The following is a 13,223-nucleotide window of genomic DNA, read 5'->3' on the forward strand; positions in this document are numbered from 1 at the left end:
AGTGAGGTTAGCCTGGCCCAAAAGACCAAAAATCATATGTTCTCCCTCATATGTGGACAATAGTTCAAGGGTGAACACAACAAGGGGATTGAACTTTGATCACAAGATAAAAGCGAGAGCACACAGGGGAGATATGAGGATAGGTAAGACACCTCAAAAATTAGCTAGCATTTGTTGCCCTCAACACAGAGAAACTAAAGCAGATACCTTAAAAGCAACTGAGGCCAATAGGAGAAGGGGACCACGAACTAGAGAAAAGGTTAGAACAAAAAGAATTAATTTAGTAACACACATGCACAGGAAATTAATGTGCATCAACTCCCTGTATAGCTATCCTTATATCAACTACCAAAAACCCTTGTTCCTTCCTATTATTGCTTATACTCACTCTTCAACAAAATTAGAGATAAGGGCAAAATAGTTTGTGCTGGGTATTGAGGGGTGGGTGGGAGAGGGAGGGGGCAGTGTGGGACGTAAGGGAGGGGGTGGGGCCATGGGGGAGATTTGACCCAAGCATTGTATGCATATATGAATAATACAATGTAATAAAAAAATAATAATAATAAAATGGGAGCCAATTAGTGATGGTAGGCAGAACTTCCTGCTGGAAGGTTGGAGACTTCAGAAAGCCTGGTCACAGCAGGCAAAGGAGGAAGGCCCAAGCGGGGACTGAGCAGACAAAGAATGGGGTCAGGAGATGGGCAGATCCCACGGTGGTTCCCACGGACCTAACGCTAATGAGGGCTGCCAACTCTATTAGCTCCTCTCTTTCCCAAGCACCTTTTTTCCATACTCTGTTTTTGCTTGTGCACAATTCTGCATAAATCTGACCCTGGTCCTGTTACCCTCAAAGATGCCTCACCCTGGCCCCATAGAAGGAGAAGCAGCAGACCACAGGCCACGGTGCTCGGCTGCACTGGGTGTCGGTGTAGGGGCATGATCCTCTCTCAGGCCTAGGTCAGGACTGCAGGGCAGGACCAGCCTCAATGACAGGCAGCTGAGACAAGGCTGGAGTTTGCACCCAGCAGGGAGGAGGCGGTGCTCAATTTGGGGCCTCTTAAGGTAGGATTGCAGGAGAGTGGTATAGAGCAGACAGAGTCAAGAGGATCAAGTGGATAGCATGTGAGCATGGCTGCCTCCCCTCTTCCCATGCCCCTATAGCCTCTTCTAAAGGTGCTGAGTGGCTTCTGCAGCACCTCCAAAATGCTAGGACCCCTGTTTAAAACCTGCAGTCAATAAGTTTACTCTCCTTGCATTGCAGGACCAATGAAGATATGGAGGACAAGAAGGGAAGACCAGTCAGCTGTAATGAGACATCAGGAAGGCTTCCCTGATGAGGCACAGCACTCAGGATCCCAGGGATGGATGATGGCATGAATCTTTGAAAACTTTGAAAGGGCAAATGCAACCAGTTGAGCAGAGGCAGGGAGCTGTAACTATCCCCTTCATCCTGAAATTGCTCCTTGCTCTCAACGAGTCATACATTATCCCTTCAAATGCTCTCCACTCTTTGATTCATGCTCTGAGGGTCAGCATGGATCCCTCCCTGCATGGACCCCTCATTGTCTGGGAATGGCTGTTCAATGGAAACACAAAAGGACATATCCGCCTACTAACCCTACACCCACCTTGTGTCTCCCCTGCTTCTAGCTCCTACTGAGAACAAGCTCACTGTCACTTATCCAGCAATTAAGAGAGAACTTGCTGTTGCAGTGCTGTGATGAGACTGTGAACAAGCTGCTCTTGCTTTTAAATAACCAGTGTATGATTTTTTGTGTCTTTGTTTTTGAAAAACAGGGGGTTATTGCAATGCTTCTCTGAATACCTGGAACTCGTGGGATTGCAACCCTCCTGTGTGTCTCACCAGTATCTTGGATCACAGACCCTCCCCACAGTGACAGGTACTTCTTGTGATAATCCTGTTGTACCAGCTGATCTCACTAAGACCCCAGGACTTTTAGTAACTCGGGTTTCTGTTGACCCCTTACAGATGACAGAGAACATGGGACTTTTCTAGAGGTGCACATGTGATTTTTGACCCCTGATATGGATAACATTGCCCAAAGCAGCTTCTTCATTTGAATGGAATTTGGGATTGGGAAGATAGAGAGAGGGAAGTCTGGAAGAGGACCAAGGTGAGCCTGAGAGTAAGGGGCCAAGGGCCAGTGTTGTGTGGAATAGTGCATTCATGCATTGGGCCTCATCCATCCACATTTTCATATGGCCATTTATTGAGTATGTCTAACAAGAGAGGGCTCAGGGCGATGTGGCAATGGACATCATGCAATGAGTTATTTATAAGTATAGGCTGAGTGAAGGGATGTATGACTACCAGACAGTGGGAGTCAACATAGCGCCTATCTGGGTGTGTGGGCACCTCAGGCTGATGCCATCTGAACTCAAGCCCACTCCCTCCCTGGACACAGTGTGCTACAGCTCTTAATGATTCTTCTTAGGCCCTGTAAGCTCCACAATCTTCCGGGGCAGGGTCTTGGTCCAGAACTGCAGCCTGTCAGCCTTCAGGGCCTGGCCCAGTGCAGGCTGGATGTCCAGCTTCAAGTACTGCTCATCGTGATGGAGCCTAGGCCAGTTGGGCAGGTCCTCACTGTTGGGGTTCCTGTGGACACAACATCCCAGTAGGGTTAGTTGGGGACCTTCTGATACCAGATAAATATCTCAGTCAGGCCAAGCAACCGAACAGGCTAGGGGTGTGTAGAGACTGAAGGCCACATCCTATCCAGACAAAGGAAAGTAAGGACCCACTGGTTGGACATGTGGGACGCAGCCAATTGGCATATTTGTCCCTTATTCTCTGACGTAGGCTCTGATACTGACATAGTACACTGGACCAACTCTCATGTCTCTTGGACAAGGGCCAAATGACTGGCACTCACATCGTCACCTCCTCCTAGTGGTTGGGGAGGGAACAACCCTAGGATAAAGGACGCGTGCATGGTAATGAGGCCACCCCAGATGAGGAGGGCCCTGGATGAGCCCAATGCAGGGATTGGGGTGTGTGGGTGTGCTCTCACCCATTCCGAGCAAAGTTGGCCCAGTACTTCATCATCCTTCTGCTTAGCAGTTCCTCCTCCTCAGTGAAGTCAGCTGCATAGAGAAGGACAAGGAAAGATCTGGCCACCATATCAGGTCACCCCGTCAGGCTCCACCCTCAACACACTCCATAACCTGACCCTGGACACCAGGCCAAGTCCCTTTCCCTCTCGTAACACCCAGGGGCAGGCCCTCCTTTGCCCAACCTTTGTTTATTCATTCCAAACTTGATCTAATCTGTCCTGAGCTCATTCCTGACCTAGCAGCCCCTTCTTTCCTCTAACTCTGGGATATCCTTTAGGAACAATTATGGTTTTGAAACACCCCCGGTACCCATACCTGACACTATTGTAGATGCAGAAAGTGGCAGGAACACATGCTAGAATCTGTGAGAGCTTGGATTGTAACCCAAGTGGTATTTGGGGCTGTAAGTTGGTGCACACCTGATTCTGTCTGTCTCTGAGCCTCAATTTTCCACTAGTGGACAACTAGGACAATCACCCATCAGGTCCCAAGCAGGGTCCATCCCAATTCCTGGAAATGAAGAAAACTCACCATTGTTGTTCAAGTAGTATCCGAAGACAAAAGAAACCTCATCACCATGGTCAGCCTTTACGTGGGGGGGCCTGATGTCCTTGAAAATGCTGGACTGATGCTGGAACTCATAAAAGTAGACAGGGGCACGGGAACCTAGAGGTGTGGACAGGTTGGAGTGTAGTGATCTGTCACCTTGAACTGTCCTTCCTCACCATTACTGAAGTGTGAGTTAGGACCACAGCTGTCTGGAATCTGTATGATGAGGAGTGGAGCTCCAGGCTGGAGCAGATCCAGTGGGAAGGCCATGGTTCAGTCATGGCCTTGGGCTGCCAAGCTGTGTGGCCTAGGAAAAGTCACTGACTGTTACTGACTCAGTACGTCTTCTGTAAAATGGGGTGACATCTCTCTCACATTAGCCATGACAATGTGCTGATATGTGGAACATCAAATGCTTGGCACTCAGAGCTGATAAGGACATGGATGGGGACCAGGACACCACAGAGCTCACCTGGGACCACAGGTCTGGGTTCCCCAATGGCAGTCAGGCCTCAGTCACAGAAGTACTCACGTTGAAAATGTGCTACTTGGAGCGCAGGTATCACAAACATGAAGTCTGCCATCATCTCATGGAAATTGGCTTGGAGGATCTGTGGGTCCTCAGTATCCCCCATGTATTCTTCCATCAAGAGACCACCACAACCAGCAGGCAACCCCTAGCTCAGGGGAATCAGAGAGAGTCATCATAGGCAGAATCCAGGACATGGAGTAAGGCACCTCAGGTGGGGAGATGGGGCCTGGGACTGGACCAGGTGTACTGGGCAAGGTCCAGCTGTGGAGTGACCCCACCACAAACACTCATATACTTCAAATTTTCTTGCAGTACTAGGGTTCCTCAGGCCCCATGCTCGCTGGTCATGGGGTCTAGGCACTTGAGCCCCAGCATTAGTCCAAGCCCACCCTTTATTCCTTGAGTTTACTGCGCCAGCAAGATACCTTCGGATATCTCTCCATTGGCATCCAACCCTGGATCCTCACTCACCATGTTTGCTGTCGTGCTCTCCATAATAGCAGGCAAGGTTCCTCTGTTGATTTCTTTTATGGTTTCAGAGTAGCCCATGTACTGGGTGGTGGAAGGAGACTTTAAGTAATGCCATTAAGCCACATACTGCTAGGGCCTCCTTCCCACTACATGAGATTCCTAGGGTCCCAGGAGTTGCAAGTGAGACTTACATTGGGGAGGCCAAAGCCATACTCATCAGTGTTGACACCTATGATGCTGGGGACAGGATGAAAATCCGCAGAGACCAACAGCTCCTGGGGGTGCCTGGGTAGGAAGGCCCCATCTACCACTCCAGGTATGGTCTTGAAAGGCTGAAGGGGCATTCAAGGTCAGGGATCCAGGTCAGGCACAGGACATTTTCCCAGGCCCTTGAGTTACTTTTACCCATTCTAAATTCACCCCAGGATGCTCACAACCATCCAAAGAGATCTTATATGTTGTTTAGTCTCTCTTAGTCTCGATTTGGCGTTCATGGCTTAAGGGAACCATTTCATGGAGAAGAGGTAATTATTTCAGTGTAGTAAGAACTGACTCCTCAAACCCTATGTATTGTCCCTTTCCCCATACCCACACTATCAGCCTCACCTTGTTAATAGCCAGAATCTCCTCTTCACTCTTGCCCCTCAGGCAGTGTACCAGGGCCTCTGAGTTTACCTGCCCACAGGCAGACAGGTTGGCAACCATCTGTAAGGAAACAGGGCAAAGGCTGACTCATCCTTTCAGACAGGAGAACGGCGTTTCCCAGACTCCACCATGCTCCATGTGTCAACATATCACCAGGGTACAGTGCATGGCTTACTGCTGATGTGAAATTGTTTCCACATCCCTGATGTTTAGAAGTCAGGGCTACATAGGACACCCTAACTGTTTATAAGTTTCTGCTCATGAAAGAGGTCCCAGGGTGGCAACTTTCCTGACAACTGAACACACTGAGCCTCTATGAAGCAGGGGGTGTGCATTATAACCTTTGAGCCTTCAATCAATTCACAGGACAGAAACGTTTTCCAGAGGATCTCCATGGAGACAGAGACTCTGAGGGTGAGGCAGGTGTAAGCTGGGGTAGTTGAGGTCACTCACTGTGTAGACCACCTCAGAGGAGCTGGAGATGAGGTCTGGCAGAAGAGCCACCCCACTCTCCATGATGGCACCGTGGAAGAGTCCTTTGGACATTGGGGACACGACATGTGAGGACACACTAGTGCCACCTGCAGACTCGCCAAAAATGGTGACTTGGGCAGGGTTGCCCCCGAAATGGGCGATATTCTTCTGCACCCAACGAAGGGCGGCCACTTGGTCTAGGTAGCCCCAGTTGCCAGATGCATGCTGGTCTCCAGTGCTGAAAAGTGGCAGAGACAAGGGTCACAGGCCTGTCCTGGGCCTACCCTGTTCCCACTGTCCTGTCCAGCCCTAGGCTCACCTGAAGAAGCCAATGACACCCAGGCGGTACTGGATAGCGACCACCACCACATTCTCTGTGGCTGCCAGTATGGAACCATCATATGAGGAAGCCATGCCTGCAACCAGTGCACCTCCGTGGATCCACACCATCACCTGAGGAAATAAGACAGAGATCACACGTTCTGACCCAGCCCATACCCTCTCTGGCCTCTCCCTATACTGCTCACTTCGGCCTGTGCACCTGCCCCTGTAGAAAGAACTATCTCAGTTCTCCTTGACTAGGATCATGCATTAGGGACACAAGGCCACTCAGTAAATATTTTGGGGCCATCTCTTGAACCCAATCTGGAATAATGGCTCCAAGATTGCCAAATGGTACCAGTATCCTATACACATATGAAGAGAAAAGAAAAGGGGTGTTTCTCTGAGTGGCTCACTTAACATTAATGGAAAAGATCACATAAGTTCATTGGCACAGTAGATGGTCCATGGCTGGGAACTTGGGTGATGTCAAAGATGAGCACTTGGGCACCTGCATGGGTCTTCTGGGCCCAACTTTTTAGAGTGAGCCCTCAGTTCATCAAAAGGCTAAGGCCTCTGGCCTCTGACCTCTTGGAGTTGTCAGGCCTCTGTGTTCCCATACTAGGATTGGTTTCCCTTTCTGGGTGAGAAGACTTTGTGGACATGGCAGTGAGAGACTTCTCCTCAGGTTCATATTACATTGGGAGCCAGGTGATCTTGGCTCATTCCATCTCCTTGTAAATAAATGTCCTCTGTCCCTAGGTGACCATGGCATATCACTCACAGGCAGGTTGGAGCCCTCATGGGCATAGGCAGGTGAGTAGATGTTGAGATACAGGCAGTCCTCAGACATGGAAACAGGAGGCAGGGTCTGCTTCAGCTGCTTCAGAGCATCTGTATTCATTATATCAGAAGTTTGCAGACACCTGGTGAAAATGGCAATCACTTTTTCCAGGTACTGTACAGTGGCCAATATTAGACCCAGGTGCTAGATTTGCTCTGCTCCATCCTTAGACTTTGCTTTCTTAATTCGCTGACACACAGGTGAGGAAGTCCCTCCCCAGCAAGGTATAAGCCAAGGCTCTAGAGGAGCTATAATAGAGCCAGACGCAAGGGAGTCCTCAAGGTTTTCAAAGACCTTGGATCTCACATCTATTGAGGATGGGAAATCATGACTATTAGCAGTCTCTACAAGATCCAACGGCTGCAAGTGCTGACATTCACTACTTTTACTTGGAACAGGGGAGCAGCCACGTGAAGACCCATCACACCACTCACAAGTACTGCATGAATGACTGGGGACCTCTTTCCCATAGGGAAGTAGGACATCCCTCATCCCAAGTCCAGACTAAAGGGACATCAACCCTCCCACAGAGTCTCCAGCTGGAAGCACATAAACGAGATCCTTTGCTAATGGCTCCTAGCCCTGCAGGTTGGCACAATCCCTGTGGAGAGTGGATCCCCAAGAAAGCATCCCTGCTGCCATGCTTAGGTTCCTGCAGATTCTGCTGCTGGAACCAGGGCTCTCACAGTTCATGGAGCCAACCTAGACCTCTCCCATAGACACCTCCCCTGGTGCAGAGAACAGCGGGAACACCCAAGTGTGTCTCTGCTCCTACCACCGCACCCGGAGGTAACATGTCCAGGTACCAAGCCCTGACTTTGAGCCTGGCAGGGTTGCTCCACTCTCTCAACCTTAGCCCATTCACTGGAAAAATGCATGTGGAATCCTCCCAAGGCAGAGGGAAAACATCTGTGAGTTCCAATGGAAGAACCAGTAGGCCCGGCACAGCTCAGGGGGCCCTACCCAAAGGACTGAAGTTCCCTGGGCCCTGGGAGAGCTTACATGGCTGGGTGGGAGGTCCCATTCCTCACACCACTCCAAGGTGCAGCAGGCTTAGGGGGCGCAAACCGCAGCGGTCCAAGAGGTGGCTTGGCAAAGGGAATTCCCAGGAAGGTGTGGACCCCCACATCGGTGCCCTTCACGTGGACGAGGCTGCCCCGCACCTGCCCTGTGTGAGTGGTCCTGATGGGTCCGGCTGAGTTCTTGCCTGTGGATGGAGAGAAGCACATGAGAATTGGGCCTGCCCAGTGAGATGTCATGCACGCTGTGAGTGTTGCCACCTCCTTGCTACTCCAGTTCTGCATTTGTCAAGACACTGGTCCGCAAACATTCGCTCACATGGTTTCTCCTTTTTACACTGACCCTCCCACACCACTGGCTACTTAATTCTATTTTCATGAAAAGTTCAAAATTTTCTATCACCAACAGGATCAGCAGATTGGTGTCTAGGGCTGAGGTTAGGGGTTGTGTTTGGGGCAAGGGAAATGGAGGTGCATACTTTGTGAATGTTTTAAACAGCATTAAATTCACAATGTGTTTAAATCCCAAGGGAATTTGATTGTTCTTCTGCAGAAGCCAGGAGTGTGGTATAGACAAGAGTGTGGTGTAGACAAGTGCCAGTTACTGTACCTCCATCTCAGTGAGTTCATATCCCTGGATTCATTCAATCTTATAGATTGAAAATATTAAAAACAAGCAAACAAAGACCTCTGTGTATTTGTTGACCACACACAGAATTTTTGTTCTTGTTCCCTAAACAACATAGTGTAACAATATGTATATAGCATTCACGTTGTAGTAGTCACTATATGCAACCTGGAGGCTTTTCAAAAGGTACAAGCTCAGGTTACATGCAAATACTAGGCCATTTGTAATTTTTTGTGCCATTATGGTTTGAACTCAGTGCCTCAAGCTTACTAGACAGGCACTCTATCACTTGAGCCACTCTACCAGATGTCTTCTTTTGAGTTTTATTGAGATAGAGTCTTATGAACTATTTGCCTGGGGCTGGTTTTGAACCATGATCCTCCAGTTCTCTGTTCCATATCCCATTTTAAAGTGGAGTCATCAGTGAGGTCTTGCTTAGAAGGCCCTGGGGACTTCCCAGATCCTGACCTGGACGAGATAAGATAAGGAGTCCAGCAGTGGTGGCCATGGGTGGGGAATTCTTAGGGCAGATTAGATTGGGGAAATGGGGGAAGATATCTTCAGGTCCCACACCAGGGGACTTAGAGGTGAGTGAGGTCAAGGGTTGCACAAACATTCTCTGCATCGAGCCCTGAGAACATGAACTTCTGAGAAGATCCTGGAGAGTACGTGGCATGCAAAGGGCACATTCCCATTGCTCTGGAAACAAAGTCATAACTTTGTCCAGTCAGGTTCATAGTATGAAGTGAACCCAAGTGGTCTCTCCTTTCAGCATTGAGATGTGGTACCGGGGGCTTGTGAATCCCTTCAAGGCCAGTAACCTTGCCTGGGGCCCATTTGGAGGGTGTCAGGGGACTCTTCTACCCAGGAGATGTCACAATCAGAGAAAAATAGCACTATGAATGTATTACACCATTGTGTGCTGACCACAAATGCAGAAGGAAAAGGTTCTAAATCCCACCCCAGGTTTCTGACCTGCCCTTCTGGGCTCTTCACAACCCTCCTTAATCGCCTGCCTATTCAGTGATGTGTCCTCAGACAGCCCTGACCCTCTCAGCTTCGGGAACCACCCTGGGGTTTTAGACATGTTATGTGGATGCAAGTTTCCCACACCTGAATTTTTAACACAGGTGTAACTGGGACCAGAAAAGGAAAAACCTTTCTGGATAGCTAGCTTGTCTTCTGGCCAGGATACTCTGCTTGTTGATTAAACTGACTCTCTTTCCCTCTTTGTCTAATTGCTGGAGAATCTGGTAACAAAGGTTAACTCCCTTTGTTCTTCAGTTAATCCAGGGGTCTTCTACCCTTTATCTCTTCCTGACCCCCAGAGCAGTAAACCCTCCAGCCAAGATACAGCTTCAGAGAAGTGGTGACGGACACCTGGAGAATCAAGGCCAGTAACCAAGGTGGACACACAGGAAGTCACCCATTCAAGCTCACCCCCTGAACTCTCCTTGGAAAGGTGGATATTTTCCCTCAGACATGGGACGACAGAGATTTAAGGCCTTCACTTGCCCAATCCTCGTCTTTGTCCCACAAATAATAAAATTTGTTTCCTTTTCCTCAAATACAGCTCCCGTGATTTGTAAATTGTGAATTCCCATTTAATCAATGGGACCAGTCCCTTCCGTCTTGAAGCCCTCGGCTCCCAATCTCGGGCTGTGTCTCTGCACAGTGTGGCAGATCTGACCCTGGACCCTGTCATCCCCTGCAGAAGTCTCACCTTGGACATGGAGGAGGAAAAGCAGAAGCCCACAGGCCACAGTTCTCAGCCACATAGGAAGTTGTTCCAGCCGCATGGTTGACTCGCCGCACTGTGTCTGCAGTGTTTCACTGACAGGCAACTGATGATCAGAGCCTCACCCTGACTGGAGTTTGGACAGGGAATTGGTAGGAACAGTGCCAGGTGGGTGCTGCATGATAGTGGCACTAAACAGTCATTGGTCACAGGAAACAAGTGGCCAGCAGGTAGTGTATGGCTGCCACCCCTCTTCCCATGCCCCCTTCAGCTCCTCCAAAGTTACTATGAGTCTTCTGCTCTCCTCAGAGATACCTCAAAGCTCCTCCACAGAGCGAGTCACTGCATGACCATTGTCTCTTCAGACTGCATCCTAGTGACTAGACCATAAGGGGTGAAAAGAGGGAGCAGAAGGCTGTAATTTGAAACGCCAGGAGGGCATCTCTGAGGAAGTGCTTGCTTGTGTTCTCAAAGATGGACACTTGTCAAATTTTTGAGGAGGTGAAGGGAACTGCTTGAGCAAGTGCCTTTTGTCTAAGTAACTGCGTCCTTCATCTGCAGAACTCCTCCAGGCCATCAGCATGCATTGCACTCATCCCCTTCAACAGTTCCTTATCTCTTAGAGTCCACGATCTGAGGGCCCTTCCCAACTCAGCCTTGGCCCTTCTTTTGTAATATACTTGAGACTGTGGTTCCCATCACCCCTGACCCAACCCAGTGCACAGTTACTTATCCACAGGAACATCAAGAAATGGGAGCCTGTTGGTCCTGCACTAGGAACTAAGTAGAGCTTTGGTGAGCCAGGGGTGTCAGGGCCTCTCCTGGAGATTCTGAGCATCCTGAGGGCTGTGCTCATGTACGGCTGCCATCCTGGGTCTGTGATCATCCATCCAGCCTGACTTCCAAGAGGAAATATCGTTAAAGTCAATCTCAGACAGCCAATAACCAACAACTGCCTGCTCCATGGAAACCAACAACTACCTCTGCGTTCCTGCCCCCATAGGCACTCAGAGCCCACCCGGCACAGTTTTTGTCCTTCTCAGAGCCATGGTGGCAGCAACAGCATTTCCCCGGGACTGAGGGGCCAGGAGCCTGGATCACTGCTTCTCCTTGACCTGCCCATTCGTCAAGGCCTTCTGTCCATTCAAGGTCTCCCATCCAATATTGCAGTCCCTGTGTGGGCAGAGCTCTCCCTGCCCTTAATATTCCTCACCTAATTACAGCTGGGCTGTGGGGGCTGAAAGATGCCAACTCCTCCCATACTGGGTCATCTTATAGCTCCTTCATGTTAACTGGACAGCAACAGGGTTTCTCCCTCATTCCTAATTCTGTGACTGCTGTCCATCTCATGGGCCAGGTGCTCTCGTGCTCTGCCACTTTCTCTCCACCAACTCATTGACCATGACCATGGCCAAGATCATAATAAATTCATGCAGTGAATAAGTCTCAGAGTATATCAGCATAGAGGGAGAGAGAGTAAGTGACAGAGCGAGAGAGCCTGAGAGAGAGCGCACTATGGGGAAGAGGGTTGGAGCCGAGGCTCAAAGTCTAGATTTCTATTACAGTGACACACCCATTCGATCAAATCAGTTGTAAGACCCATAAGAACAAATGGTCAGGAGCACATTGAACAATTGGCATCGACTTGGCATCTGCACAGTTTAGGCAGATCTGACCCTGGTTGCCATCTCCTCCATATGAGCCTCACCCAGGCCCAGCAGAAGGAGCAGGAGTCCAGGGGACACAGTCCCCTCCTGCACTGGGTGTTGGTTGAGGGGCATGGTCCTCTCAGGCCTAGGTCAGTTCTGCAGAGCAGGCCCAGCCTCAATGACAGCAACTGAGATCTGGCTGGACTTTGCACCGAGCAGCAGGAGTGGGGCTCTGGCTTGGCCTGGCAAAGCAGGGCTACAAGAGAGTGGCACTGAGTAAGCAGATTACAAGGGGGGCCAGGGCTACATTTAGGGCATGGCTGTCTCCCCTTCTCCTGTGTCCCTTTTAGCCTCTTCTAAAGGTGCTGAGTGGCTTCAGCAGCACCTCCAAAATACCAGGAAGCCCTGCCTGAATCCTGCAGTACCAAGTTCACTGTCATTGCAGTCACAGCCCCAATGAGGACATTGAGGGCAGAAAGGAAAGAGCAGGGAATGTTTGAGTTCTTTCACAGGTAAAACAACCAGTTGAGCAGAGGCAGGGAGTTGTGACTGTCCCCTTCACCCTGCAATTCTTCCTTGCTCTCAAGGAAGGACTCATGCTTTACTGGGATGCTTCAAGGTTCTGGATCACTAGCGTCATGGTCTCTGGGTCTGCACGACCCATCCCTATTTGGAAAGGGCTGTTCTGTGGACACACACTGTGAGCAGCACTATTTAAGGCTTATCCAACTACTCTCCCCATCCCACCCTGTGGCTGCCCTAGAAGCTAGCTCCCACCAAGAACAAATTCACAGTCACTTACCCATTTGACAAGATTTAAGAGGAACTTTCTGATCACAGAGCTGTGATGAGACTGGAGTCTATGGACCTGTGCTGTGTCTGGGGAGACAGGAGTGTCTAAAACACCTAGAATCCTGCCTGGACACAGCAAAAAGAGCTGGGACCAGGAGCTCCCACCTGGCCTTACTTCCCAGAGGAAGTGGTATGGGATTTGACCTCAGACAGCCTTTAGTGCCTCCTGAGAACAGCCCTTTGCTTTTCATTCTAATACACGAAGTGCTGGGAACACAGAGACTGCTGCCACAAGAATTCCTTCTTGATACCTTTCTGTGAGAGATTATTTCCCCTGACACAGCATGACCATGGCTTCCCTTGACCTCTACCCAATCAGCAAGGCCTGCTACATTACATTGTCTCCCATTGGAAGCACTCTGGTCTGTCTGAACACCTGCTGTGCAGATTCTCCCTGTCCTTAATTCTCCTGACTTAATTAACAGT

General features: G+C 49.7%; 1 protein-coding gene across 2 annotated transcripts; it reads right to left on the reverse strand.

The window, feature by feature from the left end:
• Window positions 1–2,439: 2,439 nt before the first annotated feature.
• On the reverse strand, window positions 2,440–10,571 carry LOC109680192 (pyrethroid hydrolase Ces2e-like). Of its 2 annotated transcripts, none has more exons than XM_020155129.2 (12): window positions 10,282–10,571; window positions 7,914–8,118; window positions 6,852–6,993; window positions 6,066–6,199; window positions 5,726–5,984; window positions 5,234–5,332; window positions 4,819–4,959; window positions 4,628–4,708; window positions 4,157–4,301; window positions 3,607–3,741; window positions 3,033–3,105; window positions 2,440–2,617 (listed from the first exon to the last, which is right to left on the reverse strand). In XM_020155129.2, the coding sequence occupies exons 1-12, from the start codon at window positions 10,355–10,357 to the stop codon at window positions 2,440–2,442; spliced, it is 1,668 nt and encodes a 555-aa protein (XP_020010718.2). In that variant the 5' UTR covers window positions 10,358–10,571. The 2 variants fall into 2 exon arrangements, with proteins under 2 accessions (XP_020010718.2, XP_020010717.2); XM_020155128.2 differs by having other exon boundaries at window positions 7,914–8,113; window positions 10,271–10,571.
• Between the last annotated feature and the right edge of the window lie 2,652 nt (window positions 10,572–13,223).

This window comes from Castor canadensis, chromosome 15 (genome assembly GCF_047511655.1).
Source record: "Castor canadensis chromosome 15, mCasCan1.hap1v2, whole genome shotgun sequence".
Classification (NCBI taxonomy): Eukaryota; Metazoa; Chordata; class Mammalia; order Rodentia; family Castoridae; genus Castor; species Castor canadensis.